At 31.2% G+C, this 25,871-nt stretch overlaps 1 protein-coding gene across 2 annotated transcripts in view; it reads right to left on the minus strand.

Annotated features, from left to right (window-relative positions):
- Positions 1–18,562, minus strand: part of LOC139495353 (uncharacterized) — a 36,379-nt gene extending 17,817 nt beyond the window's left edge. Inside the window, exons 1-9 of one of the 2 annotated variants that reach the window (XM_071283658.1) lie at positions 18,394–18,562; positions 9,397–9,536; positions 7,963–8,077; positions 6,301–6,467; positions 5,153–5,292; positions 3,112–3,382; positions 2,404–2,495; positions 1,336–1,543; positions 451–584 (exon numbers count right to left, since the gene is read on the minus strand). In XM_071283658.1, the coding sequence (XP_071139759.1) occupies positions 451–584; positions 1,336–1,543; positions 2,404–2,495; positions 3,112–3,382; positions 5,153–5,292; positions 6,301–6,467; positions 7,963–8,077; positions 9,397–9,481 (1,212 nt within the window). In that variant the 5' untranslated portion in view covers positions 9,482–9,536; positions 18,394–18,562. Of the gene's footprint in view, positions 1–450; positions 585–1,335; positions 1,544–2,403; positions 2,496–3,111; positions 3,383–5,152; positions 5,293–6,300; positions 6,468–7,962; positions 8,078–9,396; positions 9,537–18,393 lie in introns of those variants that run through there. The other variant, XM_071283667.1, reaches the window with a different exon arrangement.
- Positions 18,563–25,871: the final 7,309 nt, after the last annotated feature.

The raw sequence follows: 25,871 nt of genomic DNA on the forward strand, positions 1-25,871 counted from the left end.
AACTTGAATTAAAGAAACATTCGAAACTAGAAAATATTTTTATCTGGCTCATTTTTTTAATAATTTAAAACTGATAAAGAATTGCTAGATTTGTGAGTAATTCGATTTTCCTGTTGTTGCTTACCATTTGTAGTAGTAAGGGGCATACTGTTTGATATTTTGGACTAAACCAAACTCCATTGAAAATTCAAAAAAAGAGTTAGCCCATAACAAAAAAGTTAGACTTAGTAATGGGAACAAAAAGTGAACTACTGTAATTTTTCTTATTTGGTACACACTTTTTTCCGAAGAAAATGGTAGGTTAGACCTAGTTTTTTTAACGTTCCACTTATATGAAAGTTGTTTATAGTGCAGTAATATTGACAACATTGGGTGAGCAACCTAAACAAACAAAACATGTCTTTTATCTATATCTATGAAAAGTTTATAGTTATAATTATATAATATTACCTTGCAGACCAAACTAAATGCCTGTTCACACCAAAATAAAGAGTATTTCACACCATGTTTATGGGTTAAGGGTAACCATGAGATGTCATACATTTGGTTACCAACTTCGACCATCACAGCGTTGTGTATTAAATCTGAAAAAAAAGAAGTTATAAATCCGTGTATAAGATTTTTTTTTTAATCTACATGACAGAAAGAAAGCATTGATAATTATTAATTTGAATTCCACGCTCATCAAAATGAAATTAGAAAATCATGCGATCGTTCAAATATTTCCAAAATTGCATTTCAAAAAGCAAAATAACAAAAATATCGAAAAATAAATTCAAAAACCCAAACATATAAAATGAATGGAAAAGAACCTCCTAACAGGTATTTCCTCATGGAGAAAATGGTGAATTAAACCTGGTTTTATATCTAGCTTAACGTCTTATTTGTATGATAGGCGCGTAACCATTTTATTGACAAAAATATTTGAGCAAACAAAACAGGCTTATAGGTAAGAATGTCAGAAATGTGAGTACTGCAGTCAACACTGTGTTATCATCTTAATCTCTTTACAAAACGGCGTGTATAAACTCTAAAGACAAATAATAAGCAAAAATGAAACAAACGAAAAAAAATGACAAGAACACAATGATGGGATTATAAATACCGAGCCACGCAAAAGGGGTATTACAAAAATTGACCAAACAGTAAAGGATAGAATCATACAAAGTCAAATAAAAAGAACACTTTAACACATAATTAACAACGTCAGTACCTATAACCTATACTTCAAGACCATCATGTATTATGAGTGAATTTGATACTGAATGTTATTTAACTAAGTACCTTCCGATGAACTTCGGTTTCGTAATTCATTCATATAAGAATTATTTATACCTCCTTTGCCTACCAATAATCTAGAATTTTGTTGCGACAATCCCATTTCGTTTTTTGACCATACCAAAATAGCAAGTTGAAAAGTATCACTTGTTTTAAAACTGACAAAAGCTTCCTCTGTTTCTTTACTTTCGATTAAACTATCATTCGCAAATATTTCAACTTTGAATAAAATGTTTTCTCCATTCCAGTTTTCGTCATTCAATGGCTGCAAAAATGAAATAAAATAGTAGAATGTGAACGCAATAAAGTTAAGATAAACAGAAGGTTTGGATCCATTAAAACGTTTAATCCCGCTGCAAATGTTTGCACCTGTCCTAAGTCAGGAATCTGATGTACAGTAGTTGTCGTTTGTTTATGTAATATATACGTGTTTCTCGTTTCTCGTTTTGTTTATATAGATTAGACCGTTGGTTTTCCCGTTTGAATGGTTTTACACTAGTAATTTTGGGGCCCTTTATAGCTTGTTGTTCGGTGTGAGCTAAGGCTCCGTGTTGAAGGCCGTACTTTAACCTATAATTGTTTACTTTTTAAATTGTTATTTGTATGGAGAGTTGTCTCATTGGCACTCACACCACATCTTCCTATATCTATGAACAATAAACACTTTTAAATATCAGTAGTTCTTATGCTGAACAGTATCCGAAAATTGAATTATGAGGTTCCTGACTCGCTCAGTAAGTTCCTGTTAAGTACCAGAAAAAAACACGATGTTTAATTTGTCTTTCACATTTGTAATAACGATATCAGAAATCGACTTCAAACCCGTTTGAAATATTGCTAGATCCCTAATTTCTTGATTTATATTGTTTGTAAATTTGATTAAGAACTTTCCGTTTTTAAATTTTACTCGGAGTTCAGTATTTTTGTGAATTTACTTTTTTCTTATTTTTTTTGTTTGAGAGATGAAAACTTTTCAAGGTGCACAATTTATCCTCGCATATAAATGTATATCTCTCAGATAAGGAAAAGCAACTAAAACTGTAGTAATCTCATTCTGTGCTTTCGAAAACCATCTTACAGGCATACATATGATAATATCATATAAAACTGATTATTTAAATATACCATCCAGTATACTGTTATGGTTCGTTCGCTTGACGACATATTAGTTCGAACGGAATTATATCCATCATAAATCAATGGTGGTGTAGATGGCACTATAAGAAAAATAAATAATGTTTTTAAAAGTTCTCGTTTATATCCACGTTAAACGATTATATTATAAACAAACAATTCTAATATTTAAAAAAAAAATAATAGAAATACAATAAAATAATTTAAGTTCATCATTATTTGAAAATGAATACTTTGTAAATAGTTCACAACTTTCGAAAAAAAAAATAGAAAAAGAGATAATTCATAGTGTCCTGTAGCCGTCAATAAATTATACAACATAATTACATTTCGTTTCCACGTGTACAACTACACAGACAGATGTACGGCGACATTATTAAAAACAGGAACATGATATTGTTGTAAAGAGTTGAAGAATTAACGACAAAATTCACTGACCGCTTTAACAATCCATTTTGGATCAATTCAATCGTTATAAATCTTGTCTAAGTTATTTGGGATAAATTATGCATTGTTTATTTCAAAGATTATATGTATTTTTTATATACGTATGGATTTACTTTATCAGTCCAACTTATATTAAGTTTCTAATACAGTTAAAAAATTTATATTTTGTAAATCATTTTTTATACAGACAATAAAATTTCCGATTTCCTATAGAAATGATAGATGATTTATGTAAAGCATTAACCTACCTACCATCTTTAGATGTCGTCAGGTAGGTATAAACCCCCTCACTCCAGAAGCCATTAACCAGAGGCTTACTGTAAATAACCATACCATACTCTGTATACTTAGATAGTCTGTTTATAGTGATGCTGATATTATTTGAAGAACATATAACGCCATATCCATTCGTTTTATAATTAGAACGTCCGTTTATAGTGAAGTAAGTATGGTTTGAAGAACAGATAATGACATATTCATTTGCAAAACATTGACTCGGTGAATATGTTACATTACATGTTATCTGGAAAAGAAAGTAAAACCGCTAAACATTTTAATTAATTAATTACACAAATTAATATTCCTTTCTTATTATGAAAATGCATACATAATTACGCGCTATTTTGATTCAAATTAATTTGATTATGATATTTGGATGCGCAAATTTTCAACAAATGTTTACATTCATATTTTGATTGAATTGAAATCCGCTACATTGCTTTGATTTTTCAAAACATATCAAGCAAAATTGTTAAAAGTATGAAGTGCCAAAAGCTACTTATTGCAAATAACATACCTCGTTATTTAATTTCGTGTGAAATGCTGACATATCATTTTTACACTCGTTCAGTTGAATGATAACGTTTGATATTGTCAGTGTTTTTGTTCTTTTATAGATATACCGGTACCTTGGAGTTCGGTATTTTTGTTATACTTACTTATAAACCAAGAAACATCTTATTCTAATTTAAAATGCACAATAATTACAAAAGATATTATACAGTTTGTAAGAGTTGGTATTGTTTTGTTAAAAAAAAAGAATGGCCAACGTAGATATAAGTATCTTGTCATAGGGAGGGATAAATCCTACTTTGTAAAGGATCACTCTGATTCAAACAAAAAATTCTCTGAAACTGACATTATCAAGATGCTTGATTTTTTGCTTGACAACATATTTGATACGTTCGGAAGACGTGTTTTTCAACAGACTTTCGGCATTCCAATGGGAACCAATTGTCCCCCTCTTCTTGTCGATTTTTTTCTTTATTATTATGAGGCTGACTTCATACAGGAACTTCTTAGGAGAAAGATAAGAAGTTAGCAATATCCTTTACCTCTACTTTCCGCTATATAGATGACGTTCTTTCACTAAATAATTCAAAATTTGGTCAAAATGTTGAACGCATCTATCCCATCGGACTAGAGATAAAGACAACAACAGATACAGTTAAGTGGGCCCCATATTATGACTTACATCTAGAAATTGACAATGAGGGTCAGTTGAAAACAAAACTTTACAACAATAGATGATTTCAGCTTTCCAATTGTGAACTTTCCATTTCTAAGAAGCAACATTCCAGCAGCACCTGCATACGGGGTATATATCTCCCAATTGATACGATATTCCCGTGCTTGCATTTCCTATCATGATTTTCTTGATAGAGGGTTGCTGCTTACAAGGAAACTATTAAACCAAAAGTTCCAAATGGTGAAGTTGAAATCATCCCTTTGTAAATTTTACGGACGCCATCACGAGTTGGTTGACCGTTTTGAAATAACCGTTTCACAAAATGATATCGGATATGTTCCTTAAGTCGTAACTACAATCTCCTTCCCTTTCATGAATGTGACCTACCGAATTATACTATTTACCGTATTTTTATAACATAAACAACACGACGGGTGCCACATGTGGAGCAGGATCTGCTTACCCTTCCGGAGCACCTGAGATCACCCCTAGTTTTTGGTGGGGTTCGTGTTGCTTATTCATTAGTTTTCTATGTTGTGTCATGTGTTCTATTGTTTGTCTGTTTGTCTTCTTTCGTTTTTAGTCAGGCGTTGTCAGTTTATTTTCTATTTATGAGTTTGACTGTCCCTCTAGTATCTTTCGTCCCTCTTTTGTCATAATTTTATAATGTGTAGATAGAATAATATTAAGATGTGTCTTCCCAATGCGATTTTTAATGTTGACAGAAACTGCCGAAGTTTTCTAACATAAGGCAAATCTCACTAAAATACATTGGTTATATTAAAAAGACGGACATAAATGAAAAAAATATCAAATATAACTTACCCTTGCTGCTAAGTTTCCACTCCTCATAATATGGACTTGAAATGACTTATTATAATATATTCTGTTATTAGGCCATTGCACAGTTGCAGACGTTGAGTTAACAGCACGAACATCAATTTGACGAATTGGACTAGGTTTAACTGAAATATAATAAGACGCAGAACAATAACATAAATAACGGGATATTAACATTTAGCTAAAGATCTCGAATCACTGCACACACCTGCCTATACATGCGTGAGATAAATTACCGACAGTTATAAAAGGACTTACGAACTTATATTATTATTATTATGTTAGCCACAATCTGGTTATATTTTCCTCAACAATGAAATGACCGTGTGCGATTTATCAATATACCCTTTTCTTGCTACGAACAAAAAGGCGAGTTCCACTGGTATAACTAGAACTGCATACCCTCCTAAATTCACCTAGACTTTTGTTTTTAAAGCAGTTCATGTAGCTTTGCTTTATATAAAAGTTCTGCGTTTTGTGCAATTTGGTGGTGGACTGTCCTTTCTATCGACAACATCTGAAGTTTTGTTTTATGGTTCTATCTGTCTTTCTGTTTTTCTTATATTTTTTTTAAATTAACCTAATGTTTTATCATAACAAAACTGACATATATGAAACGTAACGGGAAAAATTCCAACGAATACATAATTTCCCGAATTAAATCCTTTTATTGGTCCATCTATGTTTTCCATTGATGGTTACTCGATTATTGGAATTTTATTAAAGAAATATTTCCTCATGAATTCATCTACATTTTCTTGTTCGAGTTTGTTAGAGTTGATACACATTTGACCTTATTCTGACAATTATCTCGGAAACTGTAATACAATTGAAATCTGTCATGTTCAGTTATTAATGTCTATCTGTAGTTTTGGTTAGATCTGCTATGCCTGGAAGTCTCAATTTCCGATAGTATATAAAAAATGGCTTTAAATGCGACACCTTTCTGCGGGTTTTGTTTTTATAACCATCATATTTGTTCAATAAGAGATCGTATAGTTACCATTTTTTTAATTTAAATTTTAATTATATTATCATGTTTGTTTCAGCGTTAAATAAAAAGAATATGATTATGATTAAACACATTTTGGTAAATACTATTCCTTTTATTTAAGGTCATAAAATTAACCAACCTAGACTTTGAATATCAACTAGAACGCAGTGAGGTTTGTTGCTCTGATATATCTCGATGCACACGTTGTATTTTCTGTCCATGTCTATGTCTTTGTCAATAATCCATTTACAGGATTTATTCCCTAAATCTGGACAATCGTTCCGAACTGATGAACCCAAAAAGTGCCTTAAAAATGTTCGACATATTAGTTTACATGATTTACAAAATATATGAACACACATGACTTGAAAAACCGAAACGAATACGTGCGCCTTAAATATGGTGCGGTTAATGAATTCAAAATTACATAACATGAAGTTCAAATTTACTCAATTTCTTTAAAAGCTGTTGCAAAAGTCTACAATTTATTCTGAGATAAGTTTTTAAATATCTATAATTTTTTAAGATTATATCAAATATCAGTGTGATATTCTGTTTAACAGTTCAAAGTGTGAAACAAAAAAAATAAAATGAACATGACGCAAGTTGTTTATCGAACCACATGTTTAATCGCCTTTAAGACAATTTTTATCCTTTACTTTTTTTTTTTCAGTAATGATGAAAAGTATTAAAGAAATAAAGAGAAACTATACACAGTTAATATGATCAACAAACTTACAATTATAAATAATACACTTTACAACAAAAAAGTAAATTCCTTAGAACATAATTATATTAATAAATAATAATAATAAAAAAATAATCAAATGTTAAGATGTACATTTTTCAAGATACAAGTAACTGTGCAACTGTACATATCGCCGATTGCATTTTCCGAGACATAAAAACGAAGCTGTCATCAGACTGGATTATCTCGAACTAAAATCAGCCGACAGTTCTGCTTTGAAAAAAAACATAATTTCACGTCTTTGGTAGATATTAAAAAAAACTGGAAATCATGATCGCTCAATAGTGGTGAGGAGTGCCTGACCTTTCAAGCCGAACAGTCATTTGTAAAACAACTGCTGCTGGTATCCAAGATTATTAGAGATGGTCATCCATACAGGTTGTAACATGTCCAACCTGTATGAGAACAAAAAAAATTGGCGAAGATGATCTTATGATAGACAAGTTTTGATTCAGGTACCCAGTCATGATCGTGATTTTTGGTATCATACATTGCAGGTCTGGCCTGAGGAAATATTAATGGACTGTGTGATTGAAGAAACTGCGTGTACATGCTACGAAATCATACCAAAATGGTAGGAATTATAATTAAAAACAATAACTCCAATTAGACTGACAATTTTCTCGTTTGAATTGTTTTACATTGTCATATCGGGGCCTTTTATAGCTGACTATGCAGTATGGGCTTTGCTTATTGTTGAAGGCCGTACGGTGACCTATAGTTGTTAATGTTTGTGTCGTTTTGGTCTCTTGTGGACAGTTGTCTCATTGGCAATCATACCACATCTTCTTTTTTTTATATATATATTGAATTATTCGGAGATCTCGTTTGTCATGCTGATCATTTTTGTTATTTACAGTATCTATTTTTCTGCTATGTTTCTAGATAGTAGGCACAAACCAAAAATATTGGTAAATAAAAAAAATGATAAAATAATGGTAATTTGCAATGGCAATTACTCCTTAGATAGTTGTCTTATATATTTGATGTAAAAAAAAATTACTTACCTGAATATTTATACCGAGGCCCTCATCTTGTGTTAAATTAACCTACCATTTTACTGTGACGTTTGAACTGTAAAGATTGGTATTATAATCCCAACTGCAAAGGACGTATTCCTCCCAGTCATATGTAAAACAGGAAAAATTATGGATTGCAGTATCATTTCCTGTCAATGATATTTACATGTACTAGTAATGTACTAAATATTCACATCAACGTGCTCGTGTTAAAAAATACTTAACATGCATAGTACACAAATTAAGAAATAATTGTTTCAAGCTATACTTTATTGTAGTTTTAACATGGGTAGGCATCATATTCGTGATTATTTTTGCCCGAGCGATAGTGAAGCCTAAAATAACACGAATATAATGCCTACCCCTGTTACAACTACAATAAAGTATAGCTTGCATCAGTTATTTCGGTTCTGAGTAGGACCATTAATGTAATTTCTATGTCCGATGTGTTTAAGTATAAAGCGATTGTATAGGCTCTTCCGTGAACCTCCTTTTTTTGTTTTGGGAAAAAGCAAACGACTCGCAATGTGATTTTTCAGAGGGAGAAGTTTTGAACAGCCAGCATGAACGGTTGTCATATCTAGGTCAAATATGTCAATTTCAAATAGCAGACCAAGACAGCCATAATTGAAGAATTAGTAACAACATGTGCATCATTTATGAGTTTGGAAATGTTTTAAGTTAATTAAATATATTAAATGCATACCAATTTGATTAAATTCATTATTCTGCTGTATTCAATATACGCATGTGTAAACACATTTTATTGGATTTAGAGCATGGGTTTATTCACAAAGCGAAAAAAGTACGTCATATTAGAATCAGCAGTAAAGCCCAAAGTTTCATCAATTTATATTAATACAACCATCCAACTTAACACACAAGAAACGGTGTTAAATAAAGGCAACAGTAGTATATCGCTGTCAATAATCGATTCAGAATAAAAACCAAATTCGGGTTACAAACTAAAACCGAGGGAAACACATCAACTATAAAAGGAAAACAACGAAACAACAAAACACGGAAGTGTGTAAAAAACTCCAAAAACGACAATGCAATATACATAGAACGAACCATCAAAAAACCCCTGCTACATTCCTGACTTGGTACAGAAAATTGAAAGAAAAAATGGTGGATTGAACCTGGTTCTGTTGCTGCCTACGTGCTTTAAACAGTCACAAGATAATAAAACAAAAGTTATATTCAAATGACGGCGGATTTGTCCATAAAATTGTTAGTAAGATATCAGTTGTGATGATAATGGAATTAAAAGATTTGTTATTAAAGCAAATATATAGGATATATATAACACCTTTTAAAACATATTTCATTAATTAAATACATCAATTATTATAACATGGTGCTATTAACAAAATAAAAAAAAACCCATTATCAGGTATGAATGACTAACATTAAACTTTTCATTATCTAATTGTCCAAAAGTGTTTTATGTCAATATCTCACCAACCTGCACTAGCATCAAAGTCATTTCCAAGTACTATATTACAAAATAAACTAATCGTAGTTAGACAATAGTACAGGATACCTTCCATTCCATCTGCCTTTTAAAACGTCCATTCAAAGTCAACAACACTGCATAGCTTAAATCTATAAAAAATATTTTTGTAAAACATTCTTTGTGAATAACTTTTTTTGTGGCATTTGAATATAGTATAGTTTTTGATTCTACTTAATTTTGTTTCTCAACATCAACAATGACATTTTGACTGTAAAAATGTAACAATGTTATACAGATATTCAAGCTAATTAAAAGGCGTCGTTTTATAATTTGATATTGAGAATAATATAATGTTTATGATATAATTTCACCTGGTTCAACCCACCATTTTTTCTTAAAATGGTCTGTACTTATTCAGGAAAATGGTAGTTGGTATTTTATAGTTCGTTTCTGTGTGGGCTGCATTGTCGTTTTTTTTTCTTTCACTTCAGTGTTTCTGTTTGTTTTCCTCTTATAGTTGATGTGTTTCCCTAGAAATTAGTTTGTAACCCGGATTTGTTTTTCTCTATCGATTTATGACTTTTGAGCAGCGGCATACTACGGTTACCTAAATTTGAATTCAAAAGTAAAATCACAAAAAATACTGAACTCAGAGTAAAATTTCAAACGGAAAGTCCCTGATCAAATGGCAAATTCAAAAGCTCAAACCCGTCAAACAAATGAATAACAACTGTCATATTCATGACTTGGTACAGGCAATACCGTATGATTATTCTGCATTATAAAATACATTGATAAATGTGAAACACATCAATGTTTAAATCATTGGATCTAATAATTTTGCTACAGGCTTATGGTGTTCGTTTTTTTTTTATCATATGGAATACATTATGTGGGTGTTAATTTTAAGCGTGAATACCGTTAATCTGACAAATTATGTATATGCCCAGTGAGAACGAATTAAAACATAAAATCTTGAAGAGAGGATATTCTTTTGAATTAACGTAATTCTGAAAAACATCAATGTGCTTTGTTATTGAACAAGTTTCTTTTAAAGCAATTATTTCGAAACCAATTTTGAAAGCATATAATTGCAAAATTACTGTGATTGAAAACAAAATACAAAAAGTACTGTAAACAGTGTTTAGTAATTTTAAAAGACTGGCCTCGATTAACAGACATTTATCTACAATAATTGATACAAGTTTCACAGTTTTTTAGACTGGTAATTACATACACTAGACTTTTGTGTCGTTGAGTAATTTAAAAAGTTATAATAAAAAGAATAAAAAAGATTAATATTTAACACATTACAAAATGTACGGAACAACAACAATCAATTTAAGGTATATACGAGCAGTTGTAAAGATTTGGTCATCCAAAAATATACTAGGTTTTGTATAATGCAAGTATTATGTGCAGTTTAATCAAGATTATTTCCTCGTGCTAAAAATATCCGGCCATGATTGTAAAGTAAATTATCATATAGATCAATTAGACCTTCAATGAAACAAAAGTAACTACAAAAAATCACTTACAAGGTCATGTTACATTGAAATGTATGCAGACTATTTAATTTGTTTAGATATGTTTCAAACAAAACAAATTGACAGTACAATTAATTTCGCTTTATAGGTCAGGTTACAATGAAAAATGTCTTAGGTATGCGGAGTAGATTATTTTACCTAATCGCCAAGATCAGTTTCTGAAATATGTCATTGTTTTTTAAAGTGGCACTAGCTGTCAAATTCATGGTCACCGATTTGACTCAAATTCTCATATTCGATTTATAACAATGTAAAACATTTATCCAAACTACAAAAGTCCAAAAGAAACAGTTTATAAAGCATGGGGTAGCTAATATGTAGGTTCTTTTCGTGTGGATTTTAGTCCAGACGCCATCTAATTAACTATCAATTTGGCCTCAGATGACTATATAAGCGATGTAAACATAAATAAAGATATGAATAGATTAAATTAACATGTGCATTTGGATTTTTATAGGTCTGTTTGATTTTATTTTATAGATTCAACATATATGTTTCTCTTTGTTTTTAACCGTATAAGAATGATTTTATATGGATCGAATAAGTAATCAAATGGTTTACCGTAGTTTCACCTTCATTGTTGACATTCTTTTTCTTTAAAAATAACCAGTACACGTACAATGCATGCGTTGTTAATCTCTAGCTAGGGGTTAAACTGAAGTTCACATGAATACGGATTTAATGAGGTCGACTGATTCACTTGCAAGTGAATTAGAAAATATCAATGTTTCTTCGCTTAATTTGACAAAATTGAACTATTTTTGCTGCTAAAAGAGATTTATTATTTCAGTATTTCACTTTCATTATTGTTTTAACAAAATAAATCTTACCTTAGATTTTTTATATATCTCGAAGCTAGTACCCCTTTAATGCTCGGTATATTTTTGATAGAATTTCTTCAACCCTAAACAGTATATTATGTAGACCTTGAATTTGTAGTAAATGCCTTACATTTATAGCATTTGTTATAAAATGCTAAAGAACTATTGGATAATTTTAAATCTCGGTCTGTTTCTGAAATTAATTCTAACATAACTTTTTTTTTAACCCTGCACCCCACCATTCCCCATTTGAAATTAAAATTGTTTTGAATATACATTGAACGATTATATTTCTTCCTATGTGACGTTTACATTGTCTGACGCCGAACACGCTAAACAATTAACTTTGTTTTTAATTTGATAGATGATTTGTGTGCTTTTTTGTGAATGTTTGTTTGTTTTGAGATTGTAACTCAGTGATGACTGCTGCAACCATATTTTGACTATTTTACCGATTATGTCTGTTTTGTTCACGCATCGTTGTAAAAATAAGGGAATTTGATGCGACTGTCATATAAGTGAGAGGTTTAGCGCAATAAAACCAGGTTCAATCCACCATTTTCTACATTTGAAAATCTCGTTTTGAATTTTCTTTGGAGTTCAGTATTTTTGTGATTTTAATCTTTATTTTTTAAACCTTTTTCTAATAATGAAAGAATAATATAACACAATATCAATTTGATGCTTCTTAAAGGGGCACTAGCTGTCAAATTCATGGTCACTGATTTGACTCAAATTCTCATATTTGATTTATAACAATGTTACACATTTATCCAAACTATCAAAAGTCTAAAATGAATAGTTTACAGAGCATGGGGTAGACATGTAGCGATGTAAACATAAATAAAGATATGAATAGATTAAACTAACACGTACAATTGGATTTTTATAGGTCTGTTTGATTTTATTTTATAGATTAAAAATAGATGTTTCTCATTGTTTTTAACCATATAAGAATGATTTGATGTGCATCGAATTAGTAATCAAATGATTTACAGTAGTTTCACTTTCATTGTTGACATTCTTTTTCTTTAAATAACCAGTACACGTACAATGCATGCGTTGCCAATCTCTAGCTAGGGGTTAAATTGAAGTTCACATGAATTACGGAGGTCGACTCATTCACTTGCAAGTGAATTAGTAATTATCAATGTTTCTTAGCGTAATTTGACAAAATTGAAATTTTTTGGCTGCAAAAAGTGAATTGTTATTTCACTATTTCACTTTCATTATTGATTGAACAAAAAAAATCAAACTTTAGATTTTTTATATATCTCGTAGCTAGTGCCCCTTTAAGCACCAACTTTCGTATGGGAAACTTTGAAAACCAAGGCTTATTAGAACTATATTTATATGACCAAAATAAATATCTAATCCATCTACGGTCAGCTTTTATCAACAAATTTCAATTTTGAAAAGGTATATAATAAATCGTGTACAAATTTCCAAGAAATCGACAATTTTTTTCCAACTCTCTTTTAAGATGCAACGAATATTATGTTTAAAACTCAGATAAATTCGTTTTTGAATTCGAGTTTTCTAAAGAAAAAATATATTGTGTTACCTATAAAACCAAACATTTTCTACATTATCAAATGAATGTACCAAGGAAAATGACAGTTGTTATTCAATTTTTTTTATGTGTTTGAGCTTTTGATTTTGCCATTTTATTAGGGAATTTCCGTTTTTAATTTTTCTCGGATTTCGGTATTCTTGTCATTTTACTTTTTAATGGTATACACTGCATAATTCTTTTTATTTAGTTTTGTAACTTTGACATTGAATCTAGATTTCCAATAATTTCTTTGCACATTCCCCATTTCCATTCTCAATTTTATTCCAATAATGTCAATAAGAGTGGACGAATATTGTTCAACCGTGTCTGTCCCAAGGAACAAAAATTGCAAGATTATTATAGCAAGATGGAACAGTTTATGAATTGAAAATAAAGTCATCAAAGATACCAGGATTTTAGTTGTTTGCGCCAAACGCGTGCTTCGTCTACAAAAGACACATCAGTGACGCTCGAATAAAAACATTTTAAAGGCCAAATAAAGTACGAAGTTGAGCATTTACGACCAAACATTCCAAAAAAAATTGGCCAAATACAGCTAAGATAATCTATTCCTGAGGTAGAGAAGCAATCTACATTATTTAAAATCCCTTTTAGACGATCTGAGTAAGTGAATAAATATGAGCTTAATAACGAGAATCTGAACACGTTTTGAGAATAATACTAAGACAAATTATTCTACATATTTCCTCGTTCGAGTATTATGTGGCCATTGATTAGCTATGCATACTTTCTGATATTTTATTTTCGAATGCAATAAAGTTGTCCAGTTGTTGCTCGAAAAAAAGTCGAGATAGCACTATCAATGAGGTGATTGCTTTTAAAATTTACATAGATACTATTTGAATATCAATTGGTCCCTTTGTAAAAGCTGACGACAAAGAACGGTGACACTAGAAGACATGTAAATAAAGCTCTATAGAAATAAGAAAAAAAGTAATTAAGCAAGCTAACATTAGAATGAGAGAGATCATTAGGGTTGTAGAGGACTGTTTGATTACTGGCTAAAAACTCAAAAGACAATATTAGTAAATTTAATAATTATACTTATTACGGTGATATTTTCTTTTTAACTATTTTCACACACTAAAATATCCTAATCAATTTCAGTAAAGATACATATAACAACATTGACTGTATAGTTTAAGAAAGTCCTTTTGTACACTTCCAAAAAAAAACCGCAACAACAATTTGTGAATTTTCAAAAATATGATTGAGACATTGAAACATAGTCATGTTAAAATGTTGAATGACAGATAATTGAATTCATACTCCTTATAGTGGTTACTGATTAGACGTGGCCTTTCGAGTTAGCGTGTGAAATGTGGCAGAAGGAAGGCGTATTGGAATAATTAGGAATGTTGCACGTGCGAATCATGTCTGTTGGTTGAATGGGTATAAAAGACACCCAAATGCTTAATTGAATTTAATCATTAAATTATTCTCAAACATACTTAAAGATGCAAAGACTAGACACAGATACTCGGAATTCCGTACTCTGTCATCTTCATGCCAGTGATTTACAGAATGCAATCGCTAGACTTTATAAAGTAAAGAAACGGAAGGCCGCACATAACAGTGCTCCTCTGGTTGTCATATAAACAGATTTGATCCCAAAAGAGTTGTCCGTCGGAAGGACACGATAAATGGCTGACCCGTGTTAAAGAGAGAGCCTTATCTCTTGAACGTTCAAGACACCCTTGTAGATTTCGAAAAAGAGCAGGCTAATGCCGCTTCAAGGCAGCACTCGCATTTGCAAAGTGGAAAGAGAATAATATAAGTTGCAAAAGTTGTTTCCCGATCCACTATAAATAAATATGTTTAAATTAAGAGTTTTTATGTGATTCGGATAAAAGCATGCTCAGTTGCATTCAGCGCCGCAAGATTTACAAGAACTGAAGCAGGATCATGCACCAGATGTGAGAGAGTTCTGCAAATTGTTATTCGATTTATCGAGTTTTTGAAGAGACGAGTCTGTGCTGTGTTACATACTTTAAGTGGTCACAATATAAATTGACCTTAAAGGGAGATCACCTGAACGTTGAGGTATTTTGACGAGGTTAATTCTCATAAATTTTAAAGTCTGAACAACCACTGTGACAAATTTCAGTAAAATATAATGCTTAATTCTGTATGTAAGATGATGCTTTTTTTAACATGTTGCGGTTTTTTTTGGGAGAGTATGCTGTGTCATATAAACTGGTTAAGTGTCAAAATTGATATTTATTGAGAAATGATGAAATGTTCCTTTTTCTCATTGCAAATTGTGATACAGTTTTTAGTACCTTTTCAAGAACGAGCTGTGAGTTTCGACTACGATTTAAATTGAATATGACTGTCAGTTGTTCTGTCGATGTCTGGTGGTTTTATCCTGAATACTCGGGCGTCATGATTCATAATATATATAAAAGTGGCACCAACAATCAATTATCAATTAACATATAAATACCTTACATTGTTGCATCTAAACAGAAAAGGACAAAAGAGAATGAGTAACTTACAAAACGATCAAAGTTTATTCGGATGAGAAAATTGAAAACAACTTCCTCATTTTGATAATTATATTATCTTAATCATTACTGATTCGTATGTCTATTTAACTGAGAGTGATTGCTTGTCAAATTTCTACGTTTAATTAAAAAAACTTGATAGTCTGTATAGAATTTTAAAGTAAAGAGAAAAATACACTCCTTATACGTTAAGACTTAGATAATTGCTTCGAAATTTTAGAATTATAACCTTGAATACATTTTCTGTGCTTAAGACATCAAAAATGAGACTTAATCAACAAACAGCCCTAACGGATTAATAAGAAAATCGTAAATCTGTATTCACTGATTCTTTTCCTGTATTTTAGATACAAAAACTGTACAAAAAGCATATACAATGACATAACTGGGTATTCTAGAGGTCAAACTATCAGACTTTGGAAGATTCTTACAACTGGTTTATTTTTCCTGGGTCAAATAATACCTTCATATATATATATATATATATTTGATAAATGTTTTATCTTAATCAGGGGTATCTACCTACTCTGGTTTCCTAAATATTTCGTGAAATAATTTGCTGTGTTAAGAATAACACCGATTCCAGTAGCATACACAACGAAGAAGAAACTGTCCAAATGGAGGAGTTTTATCAACAACATACTTACAGAACTTGAAGAATAAATATACTAACATGCAAATAAACTCATTATAGATACCAGGATTAAATTTTGTATTTACGCCATAGGCACGTTTCGTCTACGAAAGACTCATCAGTGACGCTCGGATCCAAAAAAGTTAAAAAGTTCAAATAAAGAACGAAGTTTAAGAGCATTGAGGATCAAAATTCTTAAAAGTTTTGCAAAATACAGCTAAGGTTATTAATTTTCCATTTCATACTAATTAGGGGCCACTTCTTGAGTTTTAAATTGTAACACTTATGCAAAACCACCATTCATAAAGATAAATAAGTTCAAAACACATTGAATTTCTTTTTTCGATATACTGATGACCTTCTTTCTTGAAAAGAATATGTTAAAGGGTTCGCATACCTTTAAATACCTTAAATACCTTAAATATCCATGCGAACTTGGAAACAAAAAGACAGCTTCTGAGATTAATTCTGATGGACAAATGAAAAAAAAGGCAACAGTAGTATACCGCTGTTCGAACGTCATAAATCGATTAAGAATCCGGTTTACAAACTAAAACTGAGGTAAACACATCAACTATAAGAGGAAAACAACGACATAACAGAAACACTGAAGTGCAACAAAAAATCAAAACAACAATGCAGCACACACAGAAACGAAATTTAAGATGACAACTGCCATTTTCCTGACTTTGTACAGGACATTTGAAGAAAAAATGGTAGGTTGAACCTGGTTTTGCACCTAGCTAAACCCCACGCTTTAATGGCAATGCTAAATATAACACTAAAATGACAACTTTACATGACAGGATTACAATACAAATAAATGCAAGAACATTCAGGACAGAGAAATACACAAATAAAAATTACATTAGGACATTTCGACATGCTAAAAGGCGTAAATACAAAATTTTATCCTGGTATCTATGATGAGTTTATTTACAACCACTGGATCGATGTCACTGCTGGTCTAGTTTTAATTTCTAGAGGGTATCACCAGCCGATAAGTCAGGACTTCATTTTTTTTGTTTCAATTCATGTTCTAAGCAACAGCTTGGATAAAAGACATTCAAGGATTACCAAAATTGAACAATGAAATAGATTTCAGCAATTTGATTATCTTCCCCACAACAGTTCTTTTATAAAAGCAATAGAGTAAAATTTGCAAACAGTGTTAATAAGTTTGGAGTTGATTTAGAAAGAACTTTGATCTTTTTATTCAATACAAATATGCAATGAAATTCAATAAGCAATTAAGAAAGCTGTCAACGAATAAAGTTGACCTAGTTCAACTTTGGGTGCATTTCAATGTTGACAAATACTATAAGCTTTAAAACACTCTTCTAACAGATTATGAACGTATAGAATTTAAAGAAAAGAGAAAAATATCATGCTCATATTTTAAAACTGAAGCAATAGTGTATCGATGTTTTAGAATTTTAATTTTTACTTCATTTCCTGTGCTTAAGTCATCACAAATAAACATTATCTACGAACAGTCCTTAATGAACACCTCATAAAATTGTTAATCTGTATTCTCTGATTTTTTGTCCTATATATATTTGATACCAAACCTGCACCATAAACATATATCATGACAAAACTGGGTATCCTAGAGGTTACACTATCACCCTATGGAAGATTCTTTCAACTGTTAATTTTTTTTACTGTAGTCAAATAATATCTTCAAATATACTCTAAGTCCATCGTAAATAAATCGGCCAAAACATATTAAATATTGATTGTCGTGTTACTTTAGGCTAGCCGTTGTTGGAAAGTTTTAATAGTTATATTGAAACGAATAATTCACTTACATGAGAATTATTTCCAACCTACGCAAATATTTTTAAATATTGTTTGATTTAAAATGGAGAAAACAAAACAAAAATATGCCAATTTCAATTCATATTTAAAAAATACTTACAAAAATATTTAGGTTAATTCCACTCCTATATTTGAAATGTGTATAACGCTTTTAAAATGAAAATTCTCACTATGAAAAATGTTTTGTAAAGGTTTGACATTTCGATTAAAAAAAAATAACAACTACTATATTCGAATTAAAGGCCAAGTTTCACCCCCTCTAGGTCAATAGTAATTATAGAGTATAATTACGCTTAAATATTTTAATAAAGATATGACGTGTTATGTTAAATTTAAAGTGAAATAATATTAACAGGAAAAAGAAAACTTGTGAAATCCCATATCATTGCGTAGGCTAACTCTTCGAAATACATATGCAATAGTCTTTCTATGAACCCCGATTGATTCTGCGAACTATGTGCATTTTTCAAACGCACTTATATACACGATGAAAACAACGAAAAATATGTCAACTGCACGTTGCTGTTTATTAGTCTGAGCGCCGAAATGTACATTTTAATTTATTTCAAAGCATATATGGTCTATATGTTAAATTAAGTTTAAATTGTTTAACTGAATCCTAAAGACCTTAAAAATATTACAAAAAGAAGGATTAAAATAATATTTAAATATGTAACGGTTCAAGGTAGAATCGTATCATTTGCCTTATTAACAGATAAGACTTATTCTTACTGCGTACTTAAGTTCATTCGATATATATATTATACCAGAGTTAAATATCCCAGGTATCCATACAGGTCTATTTGTTAACCTGAATTTGTTACGTTGAAATCCGGGTCATTCATTATAATTAGGGATGTCAAAAGATCTGAAGTCTAATACTCGGATACTTGGTCATGACACTCTAGTACTCGGATGAGTCTTAAACGTCTATTGATAAGTTTATATTTCAGGTGGTATGCAGTGGTTTTTTTTTTATTGCCTTTCATTAACATATTAACGAAAGACAAACGTACTACAAACATATATTGATCTTCTCTTTTTTGTGTCAATTAAACAATGAATTACCGACCATCGTCTTTACAAATAACCTATTATAATAGCAATTGTGTACGTGTTCATGAACCAAATCCCAATAAAATCAAAAATATTTGTAGATAAAGGCCGACAAAGAAGACAAAATATGTATCATCTGTTTCTGAGGAGTTGGTATTTTTTTTATAATACGACTGTCCATTAATTTGTCAACAACAATATTGAACTTCAAAATACTTGTGCTTTTTCGTGTTGCTCGGTCTTACTTTTTTTTGTGTTTTGTTTTATCGTTTGTCTGATTTTCTTTTTGTTTTAACCAAGACGTTGTCAGTATATTTTCGACTTTTGGGTTTGAATGTCGCTCTCGTACTTTCGCCTATCTTTTATGAATTGTAAATTCAACAATTATAGGTAAGTTTCAAATACAGAGTAATTAAATTAATTTAAATGTACATCTCATAACAATCACGTTTACATAGAACAAACAAAAGTAAGTTTTTACGTCTTGTGATGAGTGAATTATTAATCCATGAAAGTGTTGATTGGTGTACAAACACCGTTAAAAATGTCACTGATCAGTTACGTAGAGTTCATCGCAGGTTACTTTGACAATTTCAAACTGTTTGACTTTTTTATTTTTGTTACACGTAGTGCACATGGAAACATTCCCTCGGCAGGAAATATAAAAATTGTCTCATTGGCACTCATGCCATCCTTATCTTCATATCTATATCTTTTAATATAATTATATACATGTATAACTTAAACTCAAATAAGTAACAGATGCTGTTCAGTTTTATTTTCCTTGGAGGACACAATTTGATAAAAGAGGGACGAAAGATACCAAAAGGACAGTCAAACTCATAAATCTAAAACAAACTCACAACGCCATGGCTAAAAATGAAAAAGACAAACAGAAAAACAATAGAACACATGACACAACATAGAAAACTAAAGGATAAACAACACGAACCCCACCAAAAACTAGGGGTGATCTCAGGTGCTCCGGAAGGGTAAGCAGATCCTGCTCCACATGTGGCACCCGTCGTGTTGCTTATGTGATTACAAATCCGGTAAATAGTCTAATTCGGTAGGTCACATTCATGAAAGGGAAGGGGATTGTAGTTACGACGTAAGGAACATATCCGATATCATTTGTGAAACGGTTATTCCATAACGGTTAACCAACTCGTGATGGCGTCCGTGAAATTTACGAAGGGATGATTTCAACTTCACCATTTGGAACTCTTGGTTTAATAGCTTCCGTGTGAGCAGAAACCCTCTATCAAGAAAATCATGATAGGAAATGCAAGCACGGGAATATCGTATCAATTGGGAGATATATACCCCGTATGCAGGTGCTGCTGGAATGTTGCTACTTAGAAATGGAAAGTTCACAATTGGAAAGCTGAAATCATCTCTTGTGTCGTAAAGTTTTGTTTTCAAACGACCCTCATTGTCAATTTCTAGATGTAAGTCAAGATATGAAGCCGAATTAACTGTATCTGTAGTATCCTTTATCTCCAATTCGATGGGATAGATGCGTTCCACATAGTCACCAAATTTTGAATTGTTTAGTGAAAGAACGTCATCTATATAGCGGAAAGTAGAGTTAAAGGATATTGCTAACTTCTTATGTTTCTTCCTAAGAAGTTCCTGCATGAAGTCAGCCTCATAATAATAAAGAAACAAGTCGGCAAGTAGAGGGGCACAGTTTGTTCCCATAGGGATGCCGACAGTCTGTTGAAAAACATGTCCTCCGAACGTTACAAATATGTTGTCAATCAAGAAATCAAGCATCTTGATAATATCGGTTTCAGAGAATTTTTTGTTTGAATCAGAGTGATTCTTTACAAAGTATGATTTATCCCTCCCTAAGACAAGATACTTGTATCTACGTTGGCCATTCTTTTTTATGAAGCAAAGTAATACCAACTCTTTCAATTTGTCTTTTAGTTTGGAATGTGGAATACTTGTGTAAAGAGTAGAAAAGTAAAATGTTTTAATACTGTTACAAGATGAAAGACAATTAGATTGTATGTACTCTAAAAGATCTTTGGAATTTTTAAGTATCCACATCTGATTCACGCCACCCCTAGAATAGGCAGTTTCACAATAACATTCACTACGAAAACTTGTTCTGCAGATGGACCATATTCATAACTGTTGCTGTAAAATACTGTCCACTTAGGAGACAATATTTAATGGCAATGGACATTATTTATTTTCTATTGCCTTCTTCTCTGACATAATAAATATAGTAAAGTTCTTAATATTTCACACTAACTAAAGTGATTTCACACTTCCTTCTTATTGTTATTCTTTCATAGTCATTATCATTTGTTGGGAATTTCTTAGAACTTAAATTTCTCTATATTCACTTCCATCCATTATTTATTTGTTTACATTTGTATATTGATCAATTTCTCATTAATCCTTCATATTTTAATTAAATATCAAGTATAATAAAACTTTGTAATGACCTTTGTATTACTTCCCTTTGAGGACACAATTTAATAGCAATTATTATGAAAAATTTTCCTGTGAGTGGACAGTATTTCATATTGTTAAAAGTAAAAAATCTGTCCTTTTGAGGGACACCATTCCATGGTAATGGACATTTTTAAATACCAAATTTCAATGAAAAAGTGTCCACGTGGACACTTTTTCACAGGACACTATTATGTCTTACAGTACAATTTAAACAAATAGTATCATCAGGATAAATATGTTTATGTTGTTAATTATTAATTTACTAGTATTACGAAGGGAATATTTCAACGGAACTAAAGTGAGTGAAAATGTAGGAGAAATATCTCAAGATGTATATCAGGTATCCGAGTACTTAAACTGTACTCGAGTACTCGGCCTTCATTGCCATCCCTTATTATAATATCAATTTGATTCGGCTTTAAATTGGACATAGGCTCATATTCACTGTCTCTGTCACCTTCGATTGGTGGCTCATTGGATATAAAGCACTTATATAAAATATGAGCTAATATCCCCTCTGAAGATCTAAAACATTTATTGTGAAACTGTACAATTACTTTTGATTTAAAGACGCTATTTGTAAGTATTTCTCATAGACTTGAATATCATCTTAAATCATGTATAATTTGCACGAAAGTGACAGCTTAGATTAATATTATTTCAACAAAAAAGCACGTCAAAAATGGTTTCAATCTTAAACAATTTCTCTTTAGATACTATTGACAAGTTTTTATAGAAATACTAGTATTGCAGAATGTATTCTGGTGACGAATCCATCAAATGAAAAATGTCACATCGATACAAAAGTATTTCATTAAGGTACATCTAAAAAAGTATTAACAAAATACCGAACTCAAATGCAAATTTTTAAGTGTGAAGTCTGTTCAACCTGGCAAGCGCTTTGCTATATAATTTACGGAACAACTACAAAGCAGCCCTCATTTTTCTGGGTTGGTACGACATATAACGAAGTAAACAAACTCATTACAGATACCAGGATCGAAATTTTGTAATTGTGACAGACGCGCATCTCGTCTACAAAAGATTAAAGAGTTCATAACTAGCTTTAACTCAAAACAGCTGTTTATAGTTCCGTTATAGTGCCTACATTGTGTGACCAACCCAAAAAGAAAAAAAAGGTTAACATGAATAAAAATGTGATACAACAGCTAAAACATACCACTTTCTTAAATATCAAAACAAAAATAAAATTAAAACAAAAAATGACACAAACAAAAGTTAAATAAAAAAAAAAAAGAAAAGACCTTAAACAAATGGCGAAACAAAAGTTTATACACATCACATGCATAAATAACAACTGTAGTATTCCTGACTTGGTACAGGCATTTTGTTAGGTACAAAATAGTAGATTGCATCGGGTTTAATAGCTATTTAAACCTCTCACTTTTGTGACAGTAGTATGAAGTTATATTATAACGGCAACGATTTGTGTACAAATCAAACAAACATAAAAGTAAAGATGCCAACAACAACAAAAAACCCACCTAAACAAGGAACGCCAAAGGCCAAAAATCTTGGATGCACATTAACAGAACAAAACAATAGACATTCGAATAAATGGAAACTACAATGTAAATGGAATGAGAAACAGCTTCAGCAACAACTAGAATATATAACTAAATATCCTGTATAAATCTGAATTTGTTAAGCAAAAGGACGAGACAATCTTATTCAAAACCCATTCTCATTATTTTGTTTAAACACCAATGCGTTTGAGTATAAGCTACAAGCCCTTGCATATTATATGAGTTAAGAAATGTATACACCATACGCGGTGCCAGATTGTACATTGCTGCTAAGGTGAGAAACATTTATAATTGCGAAATTTAAATCTTCTGTTTCGTCATAGGCCTTTGTATGACTGGAGACATATTTCTTAATATTCTTAATGTTCTTAAAATAAGATACAGAAATCAGTTTTTATGATTTATTTAATCATAGGTTCAAGAGGATTTAATAAACGGACCCAATCAGAAACGTTTTGATTGAATGAAGAAAACAATATACTTGTATGTGAAATTAAAAGATCTAGCTCGGCAAGAAGAGGGGTACACTATTGGTACCCATAGGAATATCGACCACTTGCTGAAAAATGTTATCTCCTATTTAATTCTAGGCTAAAACAAATGTTATCAATTTCTGGCAATATACTTCAACATGTTTTAGCCTTAGGTTCAGTTCTAATGAAATATGCCAAATTGTATCCCAGAGCAATGAATTTGATTTTTATGGTAATCTTTTTATGAAGAAATGCTATGTTGGTTATATTTCTTTTAGACAGTTTTTAAATCTATCATGTAGTATGTTACTTTAAAGCTTGTAACACTCAAAGTTCTCTAGAGGTTTTAAAGATCACATGTGATTAATGATACTATGCTAGTAAACAGTATCATAGTAATTCTGTAATCCCCTTTCACTCCTGGCAAACCTTTAAAGCTTGTAACAATCAAATTTCTCTAGAGGTGTTAAAGATCACATGTGATTAATGATACTCTGCTAGTAAACAGTATCATAGTAATTCTGTAATCCCCTTTCACTCCTGACAAAACGTTATATTGTTAGAGGATGCAGATGAGCCAGGGTATATCATTCATTGTACGGAGTTGACCGAAGTTTAGGTATCCAATCGAACATGGTACGTACTCATCAAATTAGTTGTTGTATAACAAAAATACCTAACTCTAAGAAAAATTCAAAATTTATTTAGAACAATTCTAATTATTCACAGAAAAACAGAAAATATTTATGACTATTCGTATCAAGCAGTTTCTATTTAAGATTAATTGATTCATCAATGCACGCCGATGAAAAACAGCACATATAATCACGTGATAACGCCTATCGTGTGTTGGAACAACCTTTGAGGCCAAATGATTGTAAAGTCAAATATATAAAATATTGGACAAGAAAACAATGTGTTTAAAGGAAAATAGAAACAAACCCCGTCTGTCTTAGGAAGGTATCTTATATGTTTCAGTACAATTGCATATGTTCTTGTCTGCAAAGTTAGTGAAACTTAAACATTTCAGTCCTGCCCGTTCCATTGCATTTGCTACTGTGGTGATGATTTCCTTTTGAACTTTCAGATTTCTTGCAGGTATTCACGTCCGATATCATCAATGCAAGAGCTAATGGACAAATTAAGATGTTGTTTTTTTTTATGAATTATCATCTTTTTAACGCAATGTCGACAAGTAAATAGTGTAGCCTTAAAAATTATCTTAAAGAAAATTTGTTCATTGAAAAAATAATATTTTATAAAAATAAACCATTGTAAAGAGCGTTCACCTGCTGAAACGCCTGGCTCCAACTAATAGAATGATTTTATAAATTAATTTTTACGTAATAAAAAATATCTACCCAATCCATGCTACCTCAGAGTAAGATTTGTCTGTTCTTTTTCAAAATTATTATTAATAATATTATACGTTTATAGAAGGATTCAAAATATCAACTTTATGTACTTGTCTCGATTTTGCTGATGTACTATGAACTTATTTACTATTATTAATATATGTGTAGTTCTATCCAATAAACACATTACAAAAAATTTTTTTTAACGCAGTATTGTAATATGTGATTTTTAATCTATTGTATGACGAGTTGACATCCTTGAAAATTCGAAATATGGAATAAAATTGAGAATGGAAATGGGGAATGTGCCAAAGAGACAACAACCCGACCACAGAGCAGACAACAGCAGAAGGTCACCAACAGGTCTTCAATGCAACGAGAAATTCTCGCACCCGGAGGCGTCCTTCAGCTGGCCCCTAAACAAATATATACTGGTTCAGTGATAATGAACACCATACTAAACTCCAAATTGTACACAATAAACTAAAAGTTAAAATGATACAAGACTAACAAAGGCCAGAGGCTCCTGACTTGGGACAGGCGCAAAAATGCGGCGGGGTTAAACATGTTTGTGAGATCTCAACCCTCCCCCTATATCTCTAGCCAATGCAGAAAAGTAAACGCATAACAATACGCACATTGAAATTCAGTTCAAGAGAAGTCCGAGTCTGATGT

This window comes from Mytilus edulis, chromosome 1 (genome assembly GCF_963676685.1).
Source record: "Mytilus edulis chromosome 1, xbMytEdul2.2, whole genome shotgun sequence".
NCBI lineage: Eukaryota > Metazoa > Mollusca > Bivalvia > Mytilida > Mytilidae > Mytilus > Mytilus edulis.